This window comes from Oncorhynchus tshawytscha, linkage group LG14, assembly GCF_018296145.1.
Source record: "Oncorhynchus tshawytscha isolate Ot180627B linkage group LG14, Otsh_v2.0, whole genome shotgun sequence".
NCBI classification, from domain to species: Eukaryota; Metazoa; Chordata; class Actinopteri; order Salmoniformes; family Salmonidae; genus Oncorhynchus; species Oncorhynchus tshawytscha.
Window position 1 is genome coordinate 5,463,647 of NC_056442.1, and position 23,043 is coordinate 5,486,689.

At 47.8% G+C, this 23,043-nt stretch overlaps 1 protein-coding gene across 8 annotated transcripts in view; it reads right to left on the minus strand.

Annotated features, from left to right (window-relative positions):
• The window catches only part of LOC112266418 (pericentrin), a 36,264-nt gene extending 13,416 nt beyond the window's left edge, over nucleotides 1-22,848 (minus strand). For 6 of the 8 annotated variants that reach the window (XM_042296928.1, XM_042296930.1, XM_042296929.1 and 3 more), the window contains exons 1-28: nucleotides 22,667-22,847; nucleotides 19,234-19,413; nucleotides 18,500-18,694; nucleotides 15,248-15,397; nucleotides 14,313-15,100; nucleotides 13,810-14,184; nucleotides 13,253-13,733; nucleotides 12,690-13,064; nucleotides 12,269-12,583; nucleotides 12,027-12,170; nucleotides 9,829-10,084; nucleotides 9,403-9,693; nucleotides 9,223-9,302; nucleotides 9,038-9,137; nucleotides 8,795-8,921; nucleotides 8,524-8,643; nucleotides 8,224-8,407; nucleotides 6,708-6,819; nucleotides 6,566-6,606; nucleotides 6,338-6,472; nucleotides 4,335-4,590; nucleotides 4,085-4,235; nucleotides 3,484-3,934; nucleotides 3,228-3,392; nucleotides 3,038-3,109; nucleotides 2,837-2,941; nucleotides 2,533-2,685; nucleotides 1,508-1,654 (exon numbers count right to left, since the gene is read on the minus strand). In XM_042296928.1, coding sequence (XP_042152862.1) covers nucleotides 1,508-1,654; nucleotides 2,533-2,685; nucleotides 2,837-2,941; nucleotides 3,038-3,109; nucleotides 3,228-3,392; nucleotides 3,484-3,934; nucleotides 4,085-4,235; nucleotides 4,335-4,590; nucleotides 6,338-6,472; nucleotides 6,566-6,606; nucleotides 6,708-6,819; nucleotides 8,224-8,407; nucleotides 8,524-8,643; nucleotides 8,795-8,921; nucleotides 9,038-9,137; nucleotides 9,223-9,302; nucleotides 9,403-9,693; nucleotides 9,829-10,084; nucleotides 12,027-12,170; nucleotides 12,269-12,583; nucleotides 12,690-13,064; nucleotides 13,253-13,733; nucleotides 13,810-14,184; nucleotides 14,313-15,100; nucleotides 15,248-15,397; nucleotides 18,500-18,694; nucleotides 19,234-19,413; nucleotides 22,667-22,714 — 5,997 coding nt within the window. In that variant the 5' untranslated portion in view covers nucleotides 22,715-22,847. Of the gene's footprint in view, nucleotides 1-1,507; nucleotides 1,655-2,532; nucleotides 2,686-2,836; nucleotides 2,942-3,037; nucleotides 3,110-3,227; nucleotides 3,393-3,483; nucleotides 3,935-4,084; nucleotides 4,236-4,334; nucleotides 4,591-6,337; nucleotides 6,473-6,565; nucleotides 6,607-6,707; nucleotides 6,820-8,223; nucleotides 8,408-8,523; nucleotides 8,644-8,794; nucleotides 8,922-9,037; nucleotides 9,138-9,222; nucleotides 9,303-9,402; nucleotides 9,694-9,828; nucleotides 10,085-12,026; nucleotides 12,171-12,268; nucleotides 12,584-12,689; nucleotides 13,065-13,252; nucleotides 13,734-13,809; nucleotides 14,185-14,312; nucleotides 15,101-15,247; nucleotides 15,398-18,499; nucleotides 18,695-19,233; nucleotides 19,414-22,666 lie in introns of all 8 variants that reach the window. The other 2 variants (XR_006078770.1, XR_006078769.1) reach the window with 1 other exon arrangement.
• Between the last annotated feature and the right edge of the window lie 195 nt (nucleotides 22,849-23,043).

Sequence of the window (23,043 nt, forward strand, 5' to 3'; positions counted from 1 at the left end):
GAGCAGAGTGTGTGCACGCCAGACAGCAGAGTGTGTGCACGCCAGACAGCAGTGTGTGCACGCCAGACAGCAGAGTGTGTGCACGCCAGACAGCAGACACACGGGATTAGTATTGAGATTAATGAGGAAGATAATCCCTTTAGAAGAGCCACAGGGCAGTGAGAGTGTGGTTCTAGACATTAAGAGTGATAAAAAAATCCTCTTTTTTATTCTCCTCCTGCAAGTCTCCCACCACAATCATCCTCTTCCCTCTGTCTCCTCTACTCTTATATATCACCATCTCCTCATTTTCCTGTTTTCTCTCCCCTCTTTCTCCCTTTGTGCCCCCCTCCCTCGGTCTGGTTATAGTTGGGCTTGTCTGGTCTTGCCCACAGAATTCATTTCATACTAACAGTGTGTGGTGTGTGTTTCAGAGTCTGTGAGTGGAGGTTGAGCGATTGGAAATCCCACTCTTCGCTCATGCTGGAGCTCCATGTCCTTTCCTACCGCTGAAAACCGCACACCATGTCCTTTCCTACCGCACACCATGTCCTTTCCTACTGCATTTGCTCCCTTCATTAAAATCCCAATTTAACCAACACCCATCTATTTTTGTGACTATGTGGACCTACCATTTGGTTTTGAAGTATTGAAACCAAACCATATGATTTGAATGAAAAGTATTAAAATAAAAATGAAGGTGATTTAAGAAGCACTCAATTTTAAATAGACTACATGTCATATTAAACAGTATATAAACACTCTAAATACGTCAGGAGACCGACAGGGAGTCTAATAAGGAACGGAAATTAATTATTTAGGCTATTTAGGCTATTATTTAGGCTATATTATTTCAACTGTTTCAAGGCTATGGCCTACAAAGAAATACATTGAGAAGCATTTGCTAGTGTCGACACAATAAGCTGGTAGGGACATAAAGCGTATTCAATCATTATAATCTAGAACATGTGCATGTAGGCTGTGACTTACATAGAATTAAATACAAATAAAATAATGACTTATTAGTGCCTTCATTTTTAGAAGCCCGAGTTTGGCCAGTCTGTGGCTTCAGGCTCATACGATGGTGTCTGGAGAGCAGGTCAGGAGCAGAGAACATCCTCTCCACACTTGCAGAGCCACCGGGGATGCAGAGTTGTTTTTACCATCATACTTTCTCAGATTCTACAATGACTCTTTAGTTGTCGACACTAACGTTGGATCACTGCACTCCCCTCTTATTGCTCCTCATCTTTGGAAGTCAACTTGATTTTGCACCTGTGTGTTTTATTAGTTTGTTTCTGAAAATATTCAGCAAACAGACAGTAGCTAAAGCAAGGGGCTATAGCTGCACACAAGTAGACGACAAGTGCATGCTGGGCCGGGAATGCCCTGAGCTCGTTAAGTAAACGCTACTGGAGTGAAGTTGGAGCGGGCGAGAAGGCCGACGCTCCAGCCTTTGGGAATCTCGCTCGGCGCTCCAGTCATATTGGACACGCTCAAATACTCTGGTGTGTGTGGTGTGGGTTACCTGTGACACCACAGTGTCCAGCTGAAGCAGTTGTGCAGTGAGCTGGCTCATCTTGTCGGTGTAGCTTTGTTCCTTCTGCTCGTGTTCAGCACCGAAGCTCTGCCTCTGTTCTGCTAGCTCCGCCTCCTTCTGCTCCTCAAACTCCGCCTTCGGAGGAAAGAGATGCTGGTAATGCTGTCCAAACCGCCAGAGAGCACTTCTGTTCTAATAACTTGTTCTAAAACTCACACCAAGGTTACTGGGTAACAGCTCTCCCTTTTCCAACGTTTAATGTTAAAACTACAACCAAAAACTCCCAAGCTGATTCAGACTGACTGACTAACTAACAGACCGCTAGCTCTCGCTCAGCTCAAATGCATCATTTTTTAAAATATATATATTTTTTTAAGTGTACAAAATAAAACCTTCTGCATCAGAGGATCAAAAGCTCAAATCCATCCCATTTAGCCACTGTTCACGTGGCAGTAACACACACCCACAGAAATATAGACACACACGGATACCACCGATACGAAACACACACACCGTCCTATATGAAGAAAGGATTATGATGGTTGTGTAAATCTCATGGGACACTGGCCAAGCATGGGCTAACCCTAGTCTTGCTGGGGTGTACACACATACATGTGCGCACACACACAGAAAGAGACAGATCTCCAAAATCTAGCCCCATTATATAATCTGTCAGAATTCAGTTTCTCTCAGTGATCTACACGTGGAACACAATGGCAGACGACTGTGACATCAAGACAGGGAAAGGTGATAACTAGTCAGATGCACAACTGAATGCGTTCAAGCCAAATGTATCCTAAAAGACACCCACCATTGTTCCATACGTTCCTGTATAGTTCATTGCCATGTTTAAGGCTGATGAAGACCTCACGCCGTTTTCCCCACCCCCTCTCCCTCTTCGGATTGCCTTCAAGCAATACGATGAATATTTCCTCTAGCCTATCAGACAGCAAGTTAATTCCTCTTCCTCCACCCGTCATCCCTCCCCCTCTCCATCTCTCTCCTCCTCTCACCTTCAGTCGGCTGATCTTGTGCTGAAGTCTCTCCTCTGCTTGGGCCTTCAGAAACTCAACCTCTTCCAGGAAGTGCAGCCGTTGCCGTGACAACGACTCCTCCAGCTCCCGGCGACACGCCTGTAGCTCTCTCACAGATGCACTCTTTAGCTCCTACACACACACACACACACACACCTCGTCTAATACAGTGTGTGAACGCACAATGAGAGAGTAATCCCTTTGTTTTTATATGCCATTAGAGACACAGTCAGCATTAAGACTACTGAGAATGGGATGTTCTGGAATGGTGTGTGTGTCGGACCTGAAGCTGCTGCTGGTGCTGTGTGTTGAGTTGCTGTGTCTCTGAGGTGTAGGTGCGTGTGAGCCCCTCTAAGGCGGTGCAGTGCTGTTGCGCCAACTCCAAGACCTTGGGACAGACACGACCAGATCAAAACACACCTGAATGGATGGACGGATGCTCAGATTAATGGATAGACCAGCCAAGAGGTGGAGGGATGAGTACCTTTTTCCTGAGGGCCTCCAGAGCCGTGTGGTGTTCAGCTTCTAAGGCCTCTCTCTGGATTGTCAACTCATTCTGAGAGAGAGAGCAATAAAGAAAACAGAATTGTCTAATGAATTCCACAAGACCATTCTTTTTTTACTGTGGTGAATTTGCATCTTTTCTTGACATCAAATGACCACTGTTGTCTCACCTGGTGGGTGTGGCTGAGCTCTGTTGCCATGGCGCTAAACTTCTCCATGTGAAGCTGAGCCAGCTTCTTCCTCAGCTCCTCCCTGACAGACTGCTGCTCCAACCCATCACACTCCACTTCCCGCATATGCTCCGCCTCAAGCTGTGACTTCTGATAGCGCAGAGTCTGAGATAAGGGAACATTAAGATAAAATAGATGTGAAATGTAGAATACAGATATACAAGATTTAAAACTGTGTGTGTGCGCACGTTCTCACCTGGATCTCTCTCAGGTACGTGGTCTCCAGTGTGTCCATATTACCCAGCATCCTCTTCTCCAGCTCTTCCCTCTCTTCCTGATGCCGGTGTTCTAACTCTGCCTCCTGTGCCTCTAGCTGAGCCTCATTGGTTTCCTGTAGGACTGCCTCCAGGCGATCAAGCTCTGACTTGCGTTTCGATTCAAGGCTGGTTTCCAAGACAACAAGCTCTTCCTTGTGTTTTGTTGCGATCTCCGTTGCCATTGCTTTGAGCTCAGCCTTGTGATTGGCCAACAAGGACTCCAGTTCTACTTTGTGATTGGTTCGTAGTGTGTCCATGTCCTTCGTGTGGTTGGTCAGTAGCGTGGTTTTCAGGAGTTCCATGGCGGCCATGTGTTCCTCCCTCAGCTCCCCCAGACAAACCTCACCCTGCTGGGCCAGACGCTGCTCCAACTCCCTCTTCTCCTGGAACCTACACACATGCAGAACAGGTCAGCCAGATTCATTTCAAGATGAAAGGACAGATAGAACGTTAACTCTGTGAATTAATTAGTTTACAATGGGGTAAAATTTCACTAGCTCGTGAGAATCTCTGGTATTATATGAAACACACAGGTCTCACCTGTCCTGGGCTTGGTGCAGCCTCTGGTCTCCCTGCCCCTGAAGCAGAGCGGTCAGCTCCTTGACCTCAGCAGCCACGGTGGACTTGGCCCTGGCCAGCTCAGCTTCGTACTGGGCCTCTAGTCTCTGTCTCACTGCCACCGCCTGGGGGTCTGGGGGAGAGACATGTGAGACAAAGGGCAAAGACCACACAGAAGAAACAGGACAATAAGGGAGTTGTTGAACTACACAAAACCTTTTCATGTACTTACTCTGGTTGTTGTCCAGTGAGGCTTGTAGACTCCTGAGCGCCGCTCTCGCCTCCTCAATCCCTTTCTCCAGAGCTTTCCTTTCCGCTGCCATCCCTCTCTCCATCTCCTCTCTCAGGGCAGAGACCCTTGCCTCCCCCTCCTCCTGGAGCTCCTGTCTGAGCCTCTGCACCTCCTCCGCTCTCCTCAGGGTCATCTCCTCAATCACACGTTCCTCTGCTAGTTTCACACCCAGCTCCTCAGCAAAGCTCTGCTTCAGCTAAAAACATCCAGGTCAACATAGTCATTCAGGGTCAAAACATCCAGGTCAACATACGGTCATTCTGGGTCAACATGTGGCAACACTCATTACGCTGTCACACAATAATGTTTATACAGTTGAAGTCAGAAGTTTACATAGACTTATGTCTTATGTCTAAAACTTGTTTTTCAACCACTCTACAAATTTCTTGTAAACAAACTATAGTTTGGGCAAATCGGGTAGGACATCTACTGTATGCATGACAACAATTGTTTACAGACAGATGATTTCACTGTATCACAACTCCAGTGGGTCAGAAGTTTACATACACTAAGTTGACTGTGCCTTTAAACAGCATGGACAATTCCATAAAATTAAGTAATGGCTTTAGAAGTTTCTGATATGATAATTGACATCATTTGAGTCAATTGGAGGTGTATCTGTGGATATATTTCAAAGCCTACCTTCAAACTCAGTGCGTCTTTGCTTGACATAATGGGAAAATCAAAAGAAATCGGCCAAGACCTCAGAAAAACAATTGTAGACCACAAGTCTGGTTCATCCTAGGGAGCAATTTCCAAACACCTGACGGTACCACGTTCATCTACAAACAATAGTACGCATTGTATAAACACAATGGGAACATGCAGTCATCATACCACTCAGGAAGGAGACGCGTTCTATCTCCTAGAGATGAACGTACTTTGGTGCGTAACATGCAAATCAATTCCAGAACAACAGCAAAGGACCTCGTGAAGATGCTGGAGGGAACCGGTACAAAAGTATCTATATCCACAGTAAAACAAGTCCTATATCGACATAACCTGAAAGGCCGCTCAGCAAGGAAGAAGCCACTGCTCCAAAACTGCCATAAAAAAGCCAGACTACGGTTTGCAACTTAACATGGGGACAAAGATCATACTTTTTGGAGAAATGTCCTCTGTTCTGATGAAACAAAAATAGAACGGTTTGGCCATAATGACCATTGTTATGTTTGGAGGAAGAAGGGGGATGCTTTCAAGCCGAAGATTACCATCCCAACCGTGAAGAACGGGGGTGGCAGCATCATGTTGTGGGGGTGCTTTGCTGCAGGAGGGACTGGTGCACTTCACAAAATAGATGGCATCATGAGGCAGGGAAATTATGTGGATATATTGAAGCAACAGCTCAAGAAATCAGTCAGGAAGTGAAAGCTTGGTCGTAAATGGGTCTTCCAAATGGACAATGACCCCAAGCATACTTCCAAAGTTGTGGAAAAATGGCTTAAGGACAACAAAGTCAAGGTATTGGAGTGGCCATCACAAAGCCCTGACCTCAATACTATAGAAAATGTGTGGACAGAACTGAAAAAGTGTGTTCGAGCAAGGACTTCAAACCAGCTCTGTCAGGAGGAATGGGCCAAAATTCACCCAACTTATTGTGGGAAGCTTGTGGAAGGCTACCCAAAACATTTGACCCAAGTTAAACAATTTAAAGGCAATGCTACCAAATACTAATTGAATGTATGTCAATTTCTTACCCACTGGGAACATGATGAAAGAAATAAAAGCTGAAATAATTCTCTACTATTATTCTGACATTTTACATTCTTAAAATAAAGTGGTGATCCTAACTGACCTAAAACAGGCAATTTTTTCTAGGATTAAATGTCAGGAATTGTGGAAAACTGAGTTTAAATGTATTTGATATGTAAACTTGCGACTTCAACTGTATGTATTTGCTGTGAGTGTGTTTCTCCAGTGTGTGTGTGTGTGTGTGTGTGTACCTTCATAGTGCGTGAGCGTAGCTCCATGTTGTGTGTGTCTGCCACGGCAGCCAATTGTGTCTCCAGGTTCTGGATCATGGTCGTTCTGGTCTGCAGCTCCTCAGAGTGACACCACATCCTATGCTCCACCTCCACCTGTTCACATCACATTAGCAAACCTACTCCCACTGGAAACTTAACAGAACTTCGATTCACAGAATCTAATTCATTCACTATCATCATTCATACCTCCACCTGTCTGGCAGCCTCCAGACTCACTCTCGTCAGCTCTGTGTGGAAGAGATTAGAGGAAAAGGATAAATTGAGGGAAAGAGAAAACCTTTTTATATGTTGAAGAATATTCCAATTGCGTGTGTGTGTGTCCGTATACCTCTGACATGGCTGTCTGACAGTTTAGCGCGGAGTTGTTCCATCTCGAGGGCGTGGCGAGTCTTCAGCTCCTGCAGGTCGCCATAGTAACGATCAGTCAGGTCCAAACGCACCTAGAGAGAAAACGAAAGAGTGAGGGGAAAGACTAGGCCTGATCATAGGTGAGACTGCTCCTGTGTGCGCGCGCTCGCTCTGTGTTTACACTCGGAAAATGTGGCGCCGGACATTTGACCGGCAGCATTTGAATTTACCGGACATTTATTACATTTGCCGGACCAATATGCATTGGGTGCGTAACTTGATTAGGGCGTCCCCACCCACAGTGCTCTGAATTCCAGAAGTCCCATTTTGCATCCTCGAGTCTATGGCTTGTGTCCTTAACGGATTCCGACGCGCAATTTGAAGATGTTAGAATCCCTGTCCACATGTATTTTTCTTCAGTCAACAAGAGGAGTAGCGAACAGCAAAATCACAAGCCTACGTCAATTTACTATTTCACATAGAAGAAACGTTTGTTCTGTGAGAGAAAGAAATAGCCAACCCCAAACAGACTCTGGGACAGTTGTGGGTTGATAAATCCCAAATTCATACAACCAGTAGGCCTAGGATACACCCCAAAAAACATTCAAAAGAAACGAGGCTCATGCGACAGATCAGAACATTTAGCTTAAAATGTTGATCAACTATTATTTCTTTACATTCTAAGCACAGCAATGCGCACGAGGCAGTAGGCTACGTGTGAATGTTCATTCCATAATGCAGTTAGCGGAAAACACTTGTCAAAAGGGCACCGCACATGCCAGCGATTTCAAGAGATGAAAATATCTGTTAGAAACGTAGAACAAGGGGAGATCTAAAGATGCAACAACTAGCATGAGTTGCTAATATGACTAGGATTGTGCCTTTGGCTACTGGACAATGAAAGTTGATTTGAAAACCAACATAAGAGAAATAGGCTACTGGTTTAAATGGCATATGGAAGTCTTTATAAAATAATTGCCTGCACATTTGCTTGGATTTTGGCTATGCTACTTTGAAGCAAGGTAAGACATGCCTAATAATATGTCGTTTCAAACAATTAAGTATGTTTTCAAAATGCATACTGCCTCCAGCACATCTAAAAGTGGTGTGTGACACACTGAAGCCTGCCTAGTTGCCTAGGCACTTGAAATGGTGAATGGGAAGCGTGCTTCAACTACCAGATGAGAAATAACAAGCTATTATTAAATTGTGGCCATCAAAACTGCATCAAGAACTGTAGCTCAATGATTGTGTTTATAAAAGCACGTTTCACTCCAGCAGCAATAAACGAGCTGTTTGATGATCTGTAGCAGCAGCTCTCGCGCGACAGACGTTTCAATCACTGAATACTGGCATTTATTTATTTCTCCCGGACAATTGGCAAGGCCAATTTTATATATTGGCTTTTCATTATTTTTGGAAGGGGGGGGACAAAAGCTGGCTATTACCGGTTAACGGTAAAACCCTGGTGTGTGTGTGTGTGTGTGTGTGTGTACCTGTAGCAGCTCCTCTCTGTAGGACAGGGCCAGAGAGGACCGTAGGTTAGACAGTTCCTTAGTGTGTCTCTCCTCCAACTGGACACGCAGCTGGTCAAACGCCTCCTGGTGTTTCTCCAGTTTCAGTGTGATCTCAGCCAGAACATCGTTCCTCTCCTCCTCCCCTCTCCCTTCAGACAGGAAACTACACACACGACAGCGGTCAGTAAGATGGCCCACCACTGGCCCAGGCTTATAGATTGTGTGCAATTGCCGGCTGGTGGGCAGATTAGCCGAGCGAGGCCTCTAGCATTAGCATACCTAGCATCCTGGGTCTTGAGTACAGAGTCCTCCAGGGCTCCCTCCACCAGTCTCAGCTGCAGCAGGGCTATCTCCTCCCGGTAGCTCTCCTCTGCTACTCGCAGACGCTGCTCAAAGTACCTGACCGGGTATACAATAATGGGCTGTAAGTGTGTGTTCACTTGCATGGGTTTACATTGGTGTGTGTTCACTTGTATACCCTGTGCATGTACCTACCTGTATAGGTGTGTGTAGATCACATTCAGCTGCATAGGTGTGTTTGTGCGTGTACCTCCTCAGGTTCTCCAGCTCGACCTCGTTCTGCTCATTGATCTCCCGCCTCTGCTCGTTAAACCCCGCCTGCAGACGCTCGATGCCATCCCCCCGCGACGAACGAGCTAGTAGCTGCTCCTTCAACTCTGGAGAGCGAGGCGAAGGAAAATGAGAAGGTATCTGAAATTCTGATGGCTGACCAATCAAGTTCTAGCATAGGTCCAGAGTGTGTGTGTGTGTGTGTGTGTGTGTGTATACTCACCTCCCAGTTCCTGGCGGTTGGTGCTTATGCTGTCTAGCTGAGCGACCTCCTGGTCACAAGTCTGTCTCAGAGTCACTTGCTCCCCATGCAGACGACACACCTAAAAGGGGGGAGAGACAGATGTTTAGGAAAGGCACCATCCAAAGCATAAAGCAAATCTCAGAAACAGAAGTGTGTGTGTTCACCTCCTGCTGTAGCTGCCGTGTTTGTTCCTCTCTCTCCTGCAGCACCACTTGATTTCTGGACACCAGATCCTCTACTGCACCTGGAGAGTAGCGGTAACACATTCATAACATCCTTACCACGTGTTTACAACATGCTTACAACATATGGACAAAATCAATAACACTTATTAGTCGACTCACGGGCAGCAGCGTCCCTGTCGGTCCAGGCCTGGCTCAGCTCCCCCTCCAGCCTCTGGAGCTCCTCCAGGCTAGCCCGGGCCTCGGACAGATCTGCCCCAGTCTGGGTGAAGGCTGCCTGGGTAGAGGAGAGTGATAGCCGAGCCTCTGACAGCTGTGTCTGGAGCTCTGACTGGGCCTTCTCTGACTCCTGCTGCCATCGGGACCTCAAGACCACTATTTCTGCAGCCTGCCGCTCCTCCATGGACGCTCTCTCCTGGGAGACACGACTCTCACACTCCTGCCTCAGAGCATCTACACACACAACGACAAAAATGGTCACCAATGACAGTTTACTCGATCAGGTCAGATGAAGGTCCATTTGTTAAACAGAGCTATGCATTGGAGCATCTGAGTGAGAAGGCCCTATTCTACAACCATCATCCTCACCCATGTTCCTGTGATACTCCTGCTGCTCTCGCTGGATCCTCTCCTCACTCTCAGCTCTCAGCCTCTCCACCTCTAACTGCTGTCTGGCCTGCAGCACGGCCCTCTCCTGGGCCCACTTCTCCCTGAGGGAAGCCTGGAGCTCGCTTAGAGAGGCCTCCCGCTCCCGCTGCAGGTTGGTCTGGGAGAGCTCTAGCTGGGTCGTTTGGTGGTTGGTCAGGCTCAGACGCAGCGCCTCCAGCTCCAGAGCCTGTTGGCTCTATAGCGTGATAGATAAGAGAGAGAGGTAGGTAGGGGATAGGGTTTCCATTAGGAAAATGTGAAGCCGGACATTTGAAATTTGAAGGAAGCATTTTAATTTAACGGAAACATGAGAAATGTACTTGACCCATACGTATTGGGTGCGCAACGTAATTAAGGCATACACCCACAGTGCTCAGAATGACAGAAAACACATTTAGATTATGGTTATTAATTTTAAAGATCGCTCTGCCATTTCCTGGTTGCTAAAATTCAAATATTTTGCTTAATTTCAGTTTATGTAACAAAGCAAGTAAAGTGTACAGCATCATTGTACCATCTTTAATTTTATTTTTATTTTTAATTTTACCTTTATTTAACCAGGCAAGTCAGTTAAGAACACATTCTTATTTTCAATGACGGCCTGGGAACAGTGGGTTAACTGACAGATTTGTACCTTGTCAGCTCAGGGGTTTGAACTCACAACCTTCCGGTTACTAGTCCAACGCTCTAACCACTAGGCTACCCTGCCGCCCCATCTAAACCGCGGTGAAATATCTTAATGGGAAGGATAGAAATACCACACATAAAACAGCTCTACCACTTCTTAGACTCGCTTTCAATGACAATGACAGATCTCTAACACATATTTCTATGTGAATTTGGTCAGGTCTCCCAAAAAGTGACATATTGCAGCTTTAACAGAACATGCAACTTGGATGCAACGACACGCATCCTTACCAAAAACCGATGAGCACTTTGGAGATGATAGATTACCTGCCCCAATGACTTTTCCTCAGCCAACAAGACGAGTAACGAACGGCAAAATCACTAGCGTATGTCAATCTTGACCATAATAGTTAAGATAATCTATTGGTCAGCTAGTCGTTCTGTGGGAGAAAGAGATACACTATTCCAAACAGACTCTGGGACAGTTGTGGGATGATAGATCCTAAATTCATACAACCAGTAGGCTAAGAGACATACAAATGAAAATGTTAAAAAGGCAATGAGGCCAATGCAACAGATCTGAACATTTAGCGTAACATTTGAATAAACTATTATTTATTCAGATGATTAGTGCAGCAACACACCAAAGCAGTAGGCTACGCATGTTCGTTCCATAATGCAATTAACAGGAGAACCCCGTTGTTAAAAGCACACCGCAAATGCAAACAGTTGCATGTGACAGGTGAAAAAAAATCTGTTCAAAATGTAGAAAGAGGGGAGATCTAAAGATGCAGGAGCTAGCATGAGTTGGTAATATGACTAGGATTGTGCCTTTGGCTACTGGACAATGATATAAAGTTGATTTGAGAACCAATAGAATATGTCAAAAGAAAAAGGCTTCTGGTTTCAAAAGTCTTCTAAAATAATGGCCTCCACATTTCTATGGTCGGATTCTACTTTGAAGCAATGTAAGACATGCCTCATAATAGGAAGTAAAATGTTCAGGTTTCAAACTATTAACAATATTTTCTCCAAATGCAAACTGCCTCCAGCTCATTGTAAAGTGGAGTGTGACGGATTGAAGCCTGCCTACTATTGTACTTGAATGGCAAATGGGAAGCGAGCTACAATGACCAATTGAGAAATAAAAATAGGAAGTCTTTAAATCGTGGAAATCAAAACATTTAACACGCGATGATTGGGCTTATAAAAGCATGTTTCACTCCAGCAGGAAGGAATGCGCTGTTTGAGGACCTGTAGCAGCAGCTCTCGCCGCTGACAGATTTTCCGCTCATATTAGGTTCTGTATCTGTATGCTGTGCGTGTAATAAACATGACGACCAACGAATATACACGCGCTAATTGAATTTCACTAAATAGTCTGGTATTTCCATCAATTAATTATTTCATATTTTTTGGGACAACTGGCCGGCTATTATCGGCTAACGGAAAACCTGGTAGGGGTGGTTGTGTGTGTGTGTGTGTGTGCCTGTGTCTAGTTGTGCATGTACCTGTATCTGCAGTAGTTCTGCTTGGTGGGCTGTCTCCATGCTCTCCCTCTGGTCCCCTGATAGCTCTGCCTTCAAACGGCTAAGCTCCTCCCTCTGCTGTGACATCATCTCCAACAGCATCCTCTGGTGTTCTCTCTCGTTCACCTGGAGACAGAAAACAAGAGATAGAGGGTGGATGACTAGCAGAACACAGGTATGTGAATAGGTTGTTGTTGTTGTTGTTGTAGTGTGTGTGTGTGTACCTGTTTGATAAGGCTGATCTGTCTCTTCTGCTCTTCCTCCAGACTGTGTCTCTGCTCACACAGCTCTCTCTCCAGATGGCCACTCAGCTCAGACACCTCCTCCTGGTGTTTCTCCTGCAGCTCCTGCACGTCCTCACTGTGAGATCTTCTCAGTCTCTCTGTGGCCTCCTCCACAGACCGCATCTGCTGCTCCAGGAGCGCTTTCACCTCCTGCTCCCTCTCCCTCCGCTGCTCCTCCAGCAGGCGTCTCACCCCCTGCACCTCCCCGTCCTTCTCCTGCCTCTCCACCTCCCACTTCTCCCTCTCCTCCGCCACCTGAAAAAGAGAATTCATATGTCTGTTCAGTACTTCCTGAACAGGTCCAAATACATAGTCTAATCATCATCCTCCTCCTCATCACCACAACCACCCTCCTCCACACCTCTTCCTCCTTGTCTCGGAGCTGTCTCTGGAACTCCTCCATCACCTTCTCCAGCCTCTGTGTGGTTCTGTCCATCTCCTCCTCTCTCCTTCTGCCCTCCTCCCTCTCCCTCACTCCCTGGGCCTGCAGCTCCTCCAGGTTCCACAGATTCTGTCTCAGACACAGCAACTCAGACTCTACCTCTGTTTTCTCCCTCTCCGTCTGCTCTGTCCTCCTCTCCGCCTCCTGACTCGCTGTCTCCGCCTCCTTCTGGGCTCTGTCCATCTCTTTCTGAGCGGTGTCGAGCTCCAGGGTTTTCTGACTGAGGAGAGCGGTGGTGGTTTTGTGCCTGGTTTTAGTTTCTTCCAGCAGGGCTAGAAGCTGGTCACGATGGGTCTGGAGAGGAGAGGCGGGGTTATTAGCCTGCACCCAATTAGAACCAAACAAATCCATTAGAGAGAGAGAGAAGAACACCAGGATTAGCTAGTGGAAGATGAGGAGAAACAAGAGTGAGAGGGAGGAAGAGAGGAAAAAGTGAAAAGGGGGAGAAGTAGTGAGGGAGTAGGAAGAAAGCTCCTAGCTACCTGTAGTGACTGTAGCCGTATTCCAAACAAAGCATGAACTTCAGAGGAGACAGAGTCTCCCGCCTGTTTCACCTCCTGCAGAGAGGAGACCAGCTGCTCCTGCTGCTTCAACCTGGAGAGGACACTCTTCTCCTCCACCTCATCTTTCTCCTTGTTGCTTCCTTTCTCCAACCGGACAGAGGAGAGCAGCTCCTCCTGCTGTTTTAGACGAGCGAGGAGGAGAGATTTCTCCGCTTTTAGCTGTTCCATCACTCGTTCCTGGCTGTGGAGGAGGGTACCTCCCTCCTTCTCTAGGAGAGGAGAGGAGTTGAGTCTCTCCATCTCTTTCTCTCTCTCCTCCATTAAGGTGCAGAGTCTGTTCTTCAGATTGTCCTCCTCGTGTGTTTTCAGGCTGACCTCCTCCTCAGCTCTCCTCCTCCTCTCTCGCTCCTCCTCAAGCTCCCAGTGCGCCTCCTGCAGCTCCTCAGAGACCTGGGCCCACCTACACACACACATACCATGAACAAGTTCTCCAACACAAAGGTATGGTAGACAAGTACACACTATAACACACTCACCTGGCCCTGGACTCCTCCAGCTCCTCAGCGCTCCTCCTCAACTCCTCCATCACCACCTCCTTCTCCCTCTCCCTCAGAGCCACCTCCTCCCTGAGGTCTCCACACTGCTGGATGAGCAGCTCCTTGCCCAGGTCTGAGACCTCCTGACTCTCTGACGTCTCACTGAGCCTCTCAGAGGTCTCGCTGGCATCTCGTGAGACAGAGAGGGGGTCGTTCTGCCACTGGGATGCGAAAGAGGGCAAGGTTTCGTTCTCAGGGTCAGGGTGGTGGGACTGTGCAGTGGATTGTGGGACAGAAAAGTGAATCTGTTCTTCCTGCGAAAAGGACAGCTGGGATTGGTCACCACCGCTGATGATGTCTCTGTCCAGCTCAAACCTGTGGTGGGATGGAGGGAGAGAGGGATGAGAGGACTGAAAGGAGAGAGATTAGGAGAGGTGATTCGTATGGGGGGAAAAAAATCCACCATAAGGGCAAAATCACACATACAGTAATTTCCCTCTGACCTGTAGTTGCCAGAGTTGTCCAGCAGGCTGTGCCCTTCCAGAAAGCTGCACTCCTCCAGAGTTTCATTGGCCCAGGACAAGTGTGTGTGTGAGGGGAGGGCCGAGGGGAGGTAGCGCTCCAACAGCGGGGTGCCATCAGTGGAGAGGGACAGGTCTAGAAGGCACTCCTCTCTCTCCCCCTCCCCATCCTCCACACTGGCCTTTGCCTGGTTCAGTTTGTCTTTAGAAGCCTTGAACACCAACTCCTCTCTCGTTCTCCCCCTCTCCCCCAACACCTGTCGGACTCTCTGCACCTCCTCTCCAAGTCTCCTCTTCTCCGCTTCCTGTCTTTCCCTGATCTCTCGCTCATCCTCCCTCTCGTTCCTTCTCTCCCTCTTCTCCTCCAGTCTCCTCCTTAGCTCCTGCAATTCCCTATTCAACACCTCCTTCTCCTCCTTGTACTGGTGGATCTCTCTCCTCTCCTCCTCCCTCCCTGTCCTCTCCTCTTCTAGTTGGGAAAGCATGAGCTGGTTTTTCTCCTTCTCCTCTAGCAGCTCTCTCCTCAATGTGTGTATCAGTACATCCATCTCAGGATCAATATATTGTTCTGGGCTCTCACACCCAGCTCCAGTCTGTTCATGTTCCATTGGGAGTGTGCGTATTTGGTTCCCTGGTTCTGTTACTGAGAACTCCAGGTGGTTGGGGAGTGAGGGAAGGTCGTGGGAGCTGTGGCCAGGCCGGGAGGCCTGCCGCTGGGCTAGGGAGAGCTCTGAGCCCCACTGGGTCCTGGAGGGAAAGAACTGAGAGGTCTGGAAAAGACAACAGGGATATCGAAGAGCTTACATTCACTATTTCATTAATAGCAGTAAAATAAAATAAAACATTTTAATTTTGTCAATCACAATCATGTGTACTGTACATGTTTAAAAATTTTTGAAGTGTGTGTGTGTGTGAACCTGCTGTAGCTGCATCTTCAGGGCCTGTATCTGTCCAGTGAGGGAGAAGGCCTCCTGCTGTTCCTTGTCTCTGCTCTCCAGCGCCTCCTGCAGGTTACAGCTCAGTCTGCTGATGATCTCATTACGCTTCTCTACTGCGGCCTGTAACTGCTGCAGAGAAAGAGACTATAGAGTCAGACACGGACGCGCACACAGACGTAAAACACCTTACTTTATTACATTTTATTCTGTTCACTTTGGATTAAAAGTGTCTGCTAAATGCCACATATATGATTGCAAGGGGAATGCAAAATATAACAGAGTGAGAGGAACAGGCAGAGATGGAGAGAGGGAGGGGGAGAGAGAGCGAGCGAGCGGAGAGAGAGAGAGCGAGCGGAGAGAGAGAGAGCGAGCGGAGAGAGAGCGAGCGAGCGGAGAGAGAGCGAGCGAGCGGAGAGAGAGCGAGCGAGCGGAGAGAGAGCGAGCGAGCGGAGAGAGAGCGAGCGAGCGGAGAGAGAGAGAGCGAGCGGAGAGAGAGAGAGCGAGCGGAGAGAGAGAGAGCGAGCGGAGAGAGAGCGAGCGGAGAGAGAGCGAGCGGAGAGAGAGCGAGCGGAGAGCGAGCGAGCGGAGAGAGAGCGGAGAGAGAGAGCGAGCGGAGAGAGAGAGAGCGAGCGGAGAGAGAGAGAGCGAGCGGAGAGAGAGAGAGCGAGCGGAGAGAGAGCGAGCGGAGAGAGAGCGAGCGGAGAGAGAGCGAGCGGAGAGAGAGCGAGCGAGCGGAGAGAGAGCGAGCGAGCGGAGAGAGAGCGAGCGGAGAGAGAGCGAGCGAGCGAGCGAGAGAGCGAGCGGAGAGAGAGCGAGCGAGCGGAGAGCGAGCGAGCGGAGAGAGAGCGAGCGAGCGAGCGAGCGGAGAGAGAGCGAGCGGAGAGAGAGCGAGCGGAGAGAGAGCGAGCGGAGAGAGAGCGAGCGAGCGGAGAGAGAGCGAGCGAGCGAGCGGAGAGAGAGAGAGCGAGCGAGCGGAGAGAGAGCGAGCGGAGAGAGAGCGAGCGAGCGGAGAGAGAGCGAGCGGAGAGAGAGAGCGAGCGAGCGGAGAGAGAGCGAGCGGAGAGAGAGCGAGCGGAGAGAGAGCGAGCGGAGAGAGAGCGAGCGAGCGGAGAGAGAGCGAGCGAGCGGAGAGAGAGCGAGCGAGCGGAGAGAGAGCGAGCGAGCGAGAGCGGAGAGAGAGCGAGCGAGCGGGAGAGAGCGAGCGAGCGAGCGGAGAGAGAGCGAGCGAGCGAGCGGAGAGAGAGCGAGCGAGCGAGCGGAGAGAGAGCGAGCGAGCGGAGAGAGAGCGAGCGAGCGGAGAGAGCAGAGAGAGAAATGGAGAGGGAGCGAGCGAGCGGAGAGAGAGCGAGCGGAGAGAGAGCGAGCGAGCGGAGAGAGAGAGAGCGGAGAGAGAGCGAGCGAGCGGAGAGAGAGAGAGCGGAGAGAGAGCGAGCGAGCGGAGAGAGAGCGAGCGAGCGGAGAGAGAGCGAGCGGAGAGAGAGCGAGCGGAGAGAGAGCGAGCGAGCGGAGAGAGAGCGAGCGAGCGGAGAGAGAGCGAGCGAGCGGAGAGAGAGCGAGCGAGCGGAGAGAGAGCGAGCGAGCGGAGAGAGAGCGAGCGAGCGGAGAGAGAGCGAGCGAGCGGAGAGAGAGCGAGCGAGCGGAGAGAGAGCGGAGCGGAGAGAGAGCGAGCGAGCGGAGAGAGAGCGAGCGAGCGGAGAGAGAGCGAGCGAGCGGAGAGAGAGCGAGCGAGCGGAGAGAGAGCGAGCGAGCGGAGAGAGAGCGAGCGAGCGGAGAGAGAGCGAGCGAGCGGGAGAGAGAGCGAGCGAGCGGAGAGAGAGCGAGCGAGCGGAGAGAGAGCGAGCGAGCGGAGAGAGAGCGAGCGAGCGGAGAGAGAGCGAGCGAGCGGAGAGAGAGCGGAGAGAGAGCGGAGAGAGAGCAGAGAGAGCGGAGAGAGAGCAGAGAGAGCAGAGAGAGCAGAGAGAGCGAGAGGAGAGAGAGCAGAGAGAGCAGAGAGAGCAGAGAGAGAAATGGAGAGGGAGCGAGCGAGCGGAGAGAGAGCGAGCGAGCGGAGAGAGCAGAGAGAGAAATGGAGAGGGAGGAAGTTAGGGAGGGAGCAGAGAGAAGCATGGATGAGAAAGATGTACCTTCAGAAAGTATTCACTAGACTGTTATTGCTTTACAGCCTGAATTTAAAATGGATTAAATTGAGATTTGTCATCACTGGCCTACACACAATTCCCCATAAATGTCAAAGTGGAATTATGTTTATCTACATTTTTACAAATGAAAAGCTGAAATGTCTTAAGTCAATAAGTATTCAACCACTTATGGCAAGCCTAAACAAGTTCAGGAGTAAAGATTTACTTAACTCACATAATAAGTTGCATTGACTCACTGTGTGCAATGTGTAACATGATTTTTGAATGACTACCTCATCTCTTTTTCTCACTTAGTCATTATGGGGTATCGTGTTTAGATAGTGAGAAAAATTATCTATTTAATCCATTTTGAATTCAGGCTGTAACAAAATGTGGAATAACTCAAGGGGTTTGAATACTTTCTGAAGGCACTCTCTCTGTAATTATTCAGAAGGAGCCCCGGGTTCTTATGGGTAAAAAAGCATGAGAACAAATTAATCCACACGAGAAAATACCCAACCCAGTTAGGAGTGGTGTGTGGTGTGTATGTGTGTGTTTGTGGGTGGTGTGTGTCAAACAAGTGCATCTAACCATAAAGTTATGAATATAACTACTGTTCCCTGAAGGAGGGAAACGAGGTACAACACACAAGTGAAGTGTGCGTGTGTATAACTTTTGTTGCAGGGCATACATACGAACACACGTCTAACCCATTTCTCCTGGTACATATTTTAAAACGTTTGTCATGTCTCCAGCAATAATGAAATTAGAATTCAAGCTATTTCTCTCCCATCCATCCCCTACAATAGGAAAAGCTTTACATATTTCCTAATTCATATACAAAGACTGAATGTTGATTGTTTGAAAGACGTGGTATATCAGACCGTATACCATGTGTACAACATTTTAAAAACTTTTTATTAGTCTAATTACGTTGGTAACCAGTTTATAATTGCAATAAGGCACCTTGGGGGTTTATGGTATATGGCCAATATACCACGGCTAAGGGCTGTATCCAGGCACTGTATCCTTAGCCGTGGTATATTGGCCATATAACACACCTCCTCGGGCCTTATCGCTTAAATAAACCGTGTGTGTCGGTACAGTTCAGTACCTTGAGCTGATCTTTTCCAGTACGAACCACTAGGACCTCCTCTCCCACAACCGCCATCTCCTCAGGATGCCCACTGACTGCCTGCCTCCCCAGGACACTGCTTCCCTCCTGGGGATGGTGTTGCTCCAAGTGCCCCTGGCTCCACTGGACCTCTGGAAGATGGCTCTGATCTGTCTCCCCAAAACATTGTGGTTCCTTTAAGGGTTCAAAAAAAGTTTTGGGTAAGTAAACCTAGTCATATTACACATATTCATAGACTAATTGCTTGGTTATCTATAAAACCAGACAAGCTTGATCATTTGGGTGAACTATACCTTTAAAGCAGCGTGACCATCTTAGCCATTGAGAGCTATAGGGTGACGCAGATGGTGCAGGCTTTTGTTCTAGCATTGCACAAACACAACTCATTGAACACACTTGCTTTATTACTTCCATGAAATTAGGTGGACTTCCCCTATAAAGCCTGAACATAGCGTTCACAGTAATCCCATTCATGTTGCTATGACAACCAGCCACCACAAGCATCTGTGTTTCGTAACCCATTTCTTTCCACAGAGACACTAATGACATGTTCTGACCCATGGAGAGATACATGCTCAGAGTTGGGATTGGATTGGCATACATTCAAATCTGACAAAGACCTGATGATCGAAATGCTGCATTAAACTATAGAGTCAGCCTATGCAACAGTGTGGATATTTACATTCCTTTCATTCATTCAGCCAGAGACTCACCTCATTGTTACACATGCAGTCCTGCTGTGTGGCGTTGGCGTCTGTCTGGAGGTCCATCCCTAGGGGGCGACCTTGCGCTGGGCCGTCATTCTGCGTTGGAGACGGGCCCTTCCTCTTCTGCGTCTTTTTCTGCGCGACTTGACCGTCGCCTTTCGCCCTTTTCTGTCGGAAGCTAGCAAGCTACGCAGGAAGGACAGGGAGAGGTAGAGGGACACGTAGGTCAGGAGGGCTGAACACCACCACACTATCAGCATGTTAGGGGTAAGAAGTCAGAGTTCACCAAAGTCCATCAAAGTTCAAATCCATCATTCCGATCAAGGAATAAAAGGCCAAAGTTCCAATCAATCATCCCAGTGATTAAAGAAGTCAGAAAAGGCTAGAGGTTTAAGGGGTGAAGGTTTTCATCTGCCCAATGAGCAAGAACAAGAGTTTGATTCAGATCATCTTCCCAGCACTCAGGTAACATCCCTGATTGAACCAGCAGAGAATGAAAGCCCCAGCACATTGCCAGTCCAAAGCAGTCAACCAGCCACAGTCTCCACTTAGTCCTAACAGTCGTCCTCTCAGCATCTCTCCGTAGATCTCCCAAAACCACTATCACGGGTTCCCAACAAAGCGATCGGAAAAACCTCATGACATTTTGAAGGCCAAGTGCACTGATTCAGTCCGTGTAATTGTGCATCTTTCAACATCCCTGTCTCTCTCACTCCCTCTCTCTCCTATAAGCAGCTTAAAATCAGATTACAGTGGTTCAGAGACCCTCGTATAACGCTCCACCTCTGACGATCTCTCCCCCACGCAGCCGTTCTCTCCCTTTCAAACCGTCAAACCAATCTATCAATCCCACACAGATAAGACAACACACACGGCAGACAAGCACACTAGTCTCAATATGACACGTCAACCTCCCGCCAAGGGTTGGGATGGCAGTGTAATGCAGAGAACGCAGGAGGAGCTTTGTCTCGAGCCCAAAGTGTGTGTCAAGGTGGTAGCACGTGCTTTGTTCTAACCCAAGCAAACCCGTAACAAGCCGACCCATGCCATGTCCAGCCCCAGGACTCATGTTGCATTGAGCAGTGCTACTGACCCATAAGAGTGTGTGTTTCAATGCCTGATCTCTACATGTGGGCTGTTCTACACGATTGAAGTCTATCCAGCTTTCAGCAGATACTGTACACACCCACTCTACACCCACTCACCATCCTCAGCCTCATGTGTCTGACTCTGTGATAAAGTGAGACTTAGCTGTAGTCAAAGACACTGCTCTACACACTAACACTATCAGACAGGCAGCTGTGTGTGTGTACGCATGTAGGCTGTGTGTTCAAACTGAAAACTGGAGCTTGGTATGCCTCAAATCAAGACAACTGATGCAGACATGGCAGCTGTTGCTATGGTGACGTGCCACAAGTGGCTCAATGACGATTTCACAATTAAGTACAGCATGAAAAAGCCTACTGTAGCCTACGTCATGCCCATTTGTTTTCAACTTTTCTAATACTGTTGCTATATTTGAGGGCATACTAGCTCCCTCAGAAGTGTCACGTGAGGGTTGGGACGCTAACTGCAAGAGAAGGCCTACTGGGATCCAATGTGTTCTGTCATCTGAAACGGCACCCTTTTTTCTATACTATTTGAGACCAGTGTTTCCCAACCGTGGTCCTTGAGTGCCCCTAACAGTACACAGTTTCATTGTAGCCCTGGACAAACGCACCTCATTCATGTCAAGCTAAACCAGGCATGCTTGTCCAGGGTTACAATAAAAATGTGTACTGTTGGGGGTACTGGAGGACCAGAGGCCAGGTTTAGTGTCATGGCGCCATCTGATGGTGTGTGTTCACATTGACACACCTGCTATGATATCAGAGAGCCCTCCACTAACTCAACCATTAGGGGGGGGACACAACAACAACTGAAGACTGATTGTGGATTAGTGTCTAGGGGGACAACTTCAATCATGTGGAAATAAATGAACAGAAGTCTCTGTGTGGTGCATTTCTATCAGTCCCATCCACAAAAACAGAACCCCAAAAACAGACAGAGGCAAGACAGTGATGAGTTAACATCCCAAAACAGATCAATAGATCCCATAGATAGACCAGGGGGTAGTCAAACCCCCACATGCAGAGCTGGAGCTACCACAGACTTTGTGCTGCTAATCAGCTGCTCACCAGGACCTTGATAAGATGAATCAGGTGTGTTGGAGCACGGCTGGTGCAAAATGCCTGAATAATACTCTGTATCTCTCCTGGAGGAAGGTTGGCCACCCCTGTTCTAGATCAATAGACAGAATCACCACAACCGAAGAGCCATGCCACCCCTCACTTCAATTCACTTACCAACTGACTGTGCTGCATGTTGGTGGATTTCTGTCATAATAACAATGGTTTATCAATTAAGGTACTGTGAACAAAGTCATCATACACCTGCTGCCTGAGCATCACCCAGGTTTGAGGTGTGCCAAAAATAGGTAGATCACACATCCTTTCAAGACTCGGGTGAGCCTGTCAGATATCTCATATTCTATAACACATGCAAAACTAAATTAACAACAACTGTTGGGAGAAAGCCACCCCAAGCAAAGGTCATACCCGAAGAGATATAGACACCGTGGTGGGGAATGGCAGGGTTGATGCTCAGGTGACAGGTCAAGACCTTTTCTCTAAAGTCTGCGCAGATTATAGGGTCGTTATTTTACATTGACCTGCCTGGTCTTGAGATTTTAAACCTCAGTGGTAGTGTTTCACACCTCTCCATGCATTGCAACTATCGGATCACCTGCGTAGAATTGTGCATATGATGTGTATCTCAAACGCAACCACATACACAGACGAACCCAATCCTGGCTGCCATCACCACCTGCATCGATTTGGCAAGCAGGGATGATACTCTCCCAGTAAGTGGCCCACACTAATTAGTAAACAGAAGGGGTATAGATTTGGGCTGGGTAGCAAACTGAATAAGATCCCGTTTCTACAACAATTTGCCAAATGCTAGCTACGTTAATAATCAGTAGTAAACTTGGTGCATTTAGTTAAGTCAAACAGTAGATGAGACAATAGGGTAGTTCAAATAGGCAATATAACGTCAGCTGGGTTGTTGAGTCAACGGTAGAACAATACCAACATTTGTTTAAGTAAGCCACAAATTGGGTCATTATAATTCATGAATAACAAAGGGTTTAGCCAGTTACTCTACTGTAGCTAGTTTAGACTCGGCTAACCATAGCTACATGTAAATGCAGTTATCTAGCTTTGTTATCGATTCAACTAGTTGCTAAAACTTGAACTTACGCAAGGACCTTTATCAAGCAACTGCAACATATTACTTTATTGTACGACAATGTTGCTGATACTGATACTGATACGTTTAGCTAGGTTAGCTTGATGGCTAGACAGCTACTTTGATGCATTAACCATAAGTCGTTACTAACCTTTGCTCTTCCAGCATCTAGTTTCCTCTGTCGTTCATCTTCGTCCATGTCTTGGTTGAAACACAACCATTAAAGGTTAAGGACAAATGTCCTGAAATCGCTGATTATTCCACCAATACCTTTCACTTTCTTGTGCCGCGGATGCAAAATCTTTGGAACAACTGTCAATATGAAATTCAATATGGCCGCCATGTCGTTTTAGCACCGCCCTTATCAAGTTTCCTCCGCTAATATGGCCAATCAACACACTCGGAGCGAATTTCCCAGCCAATGGAAATCATGCTCTCTAAGTGTTTACATGCACAGTCAAAAACACCTTCCCATATTCTACAGGTCCATGACTGACAAGTTGGAAACCAATCAGAGGACTAAATGGT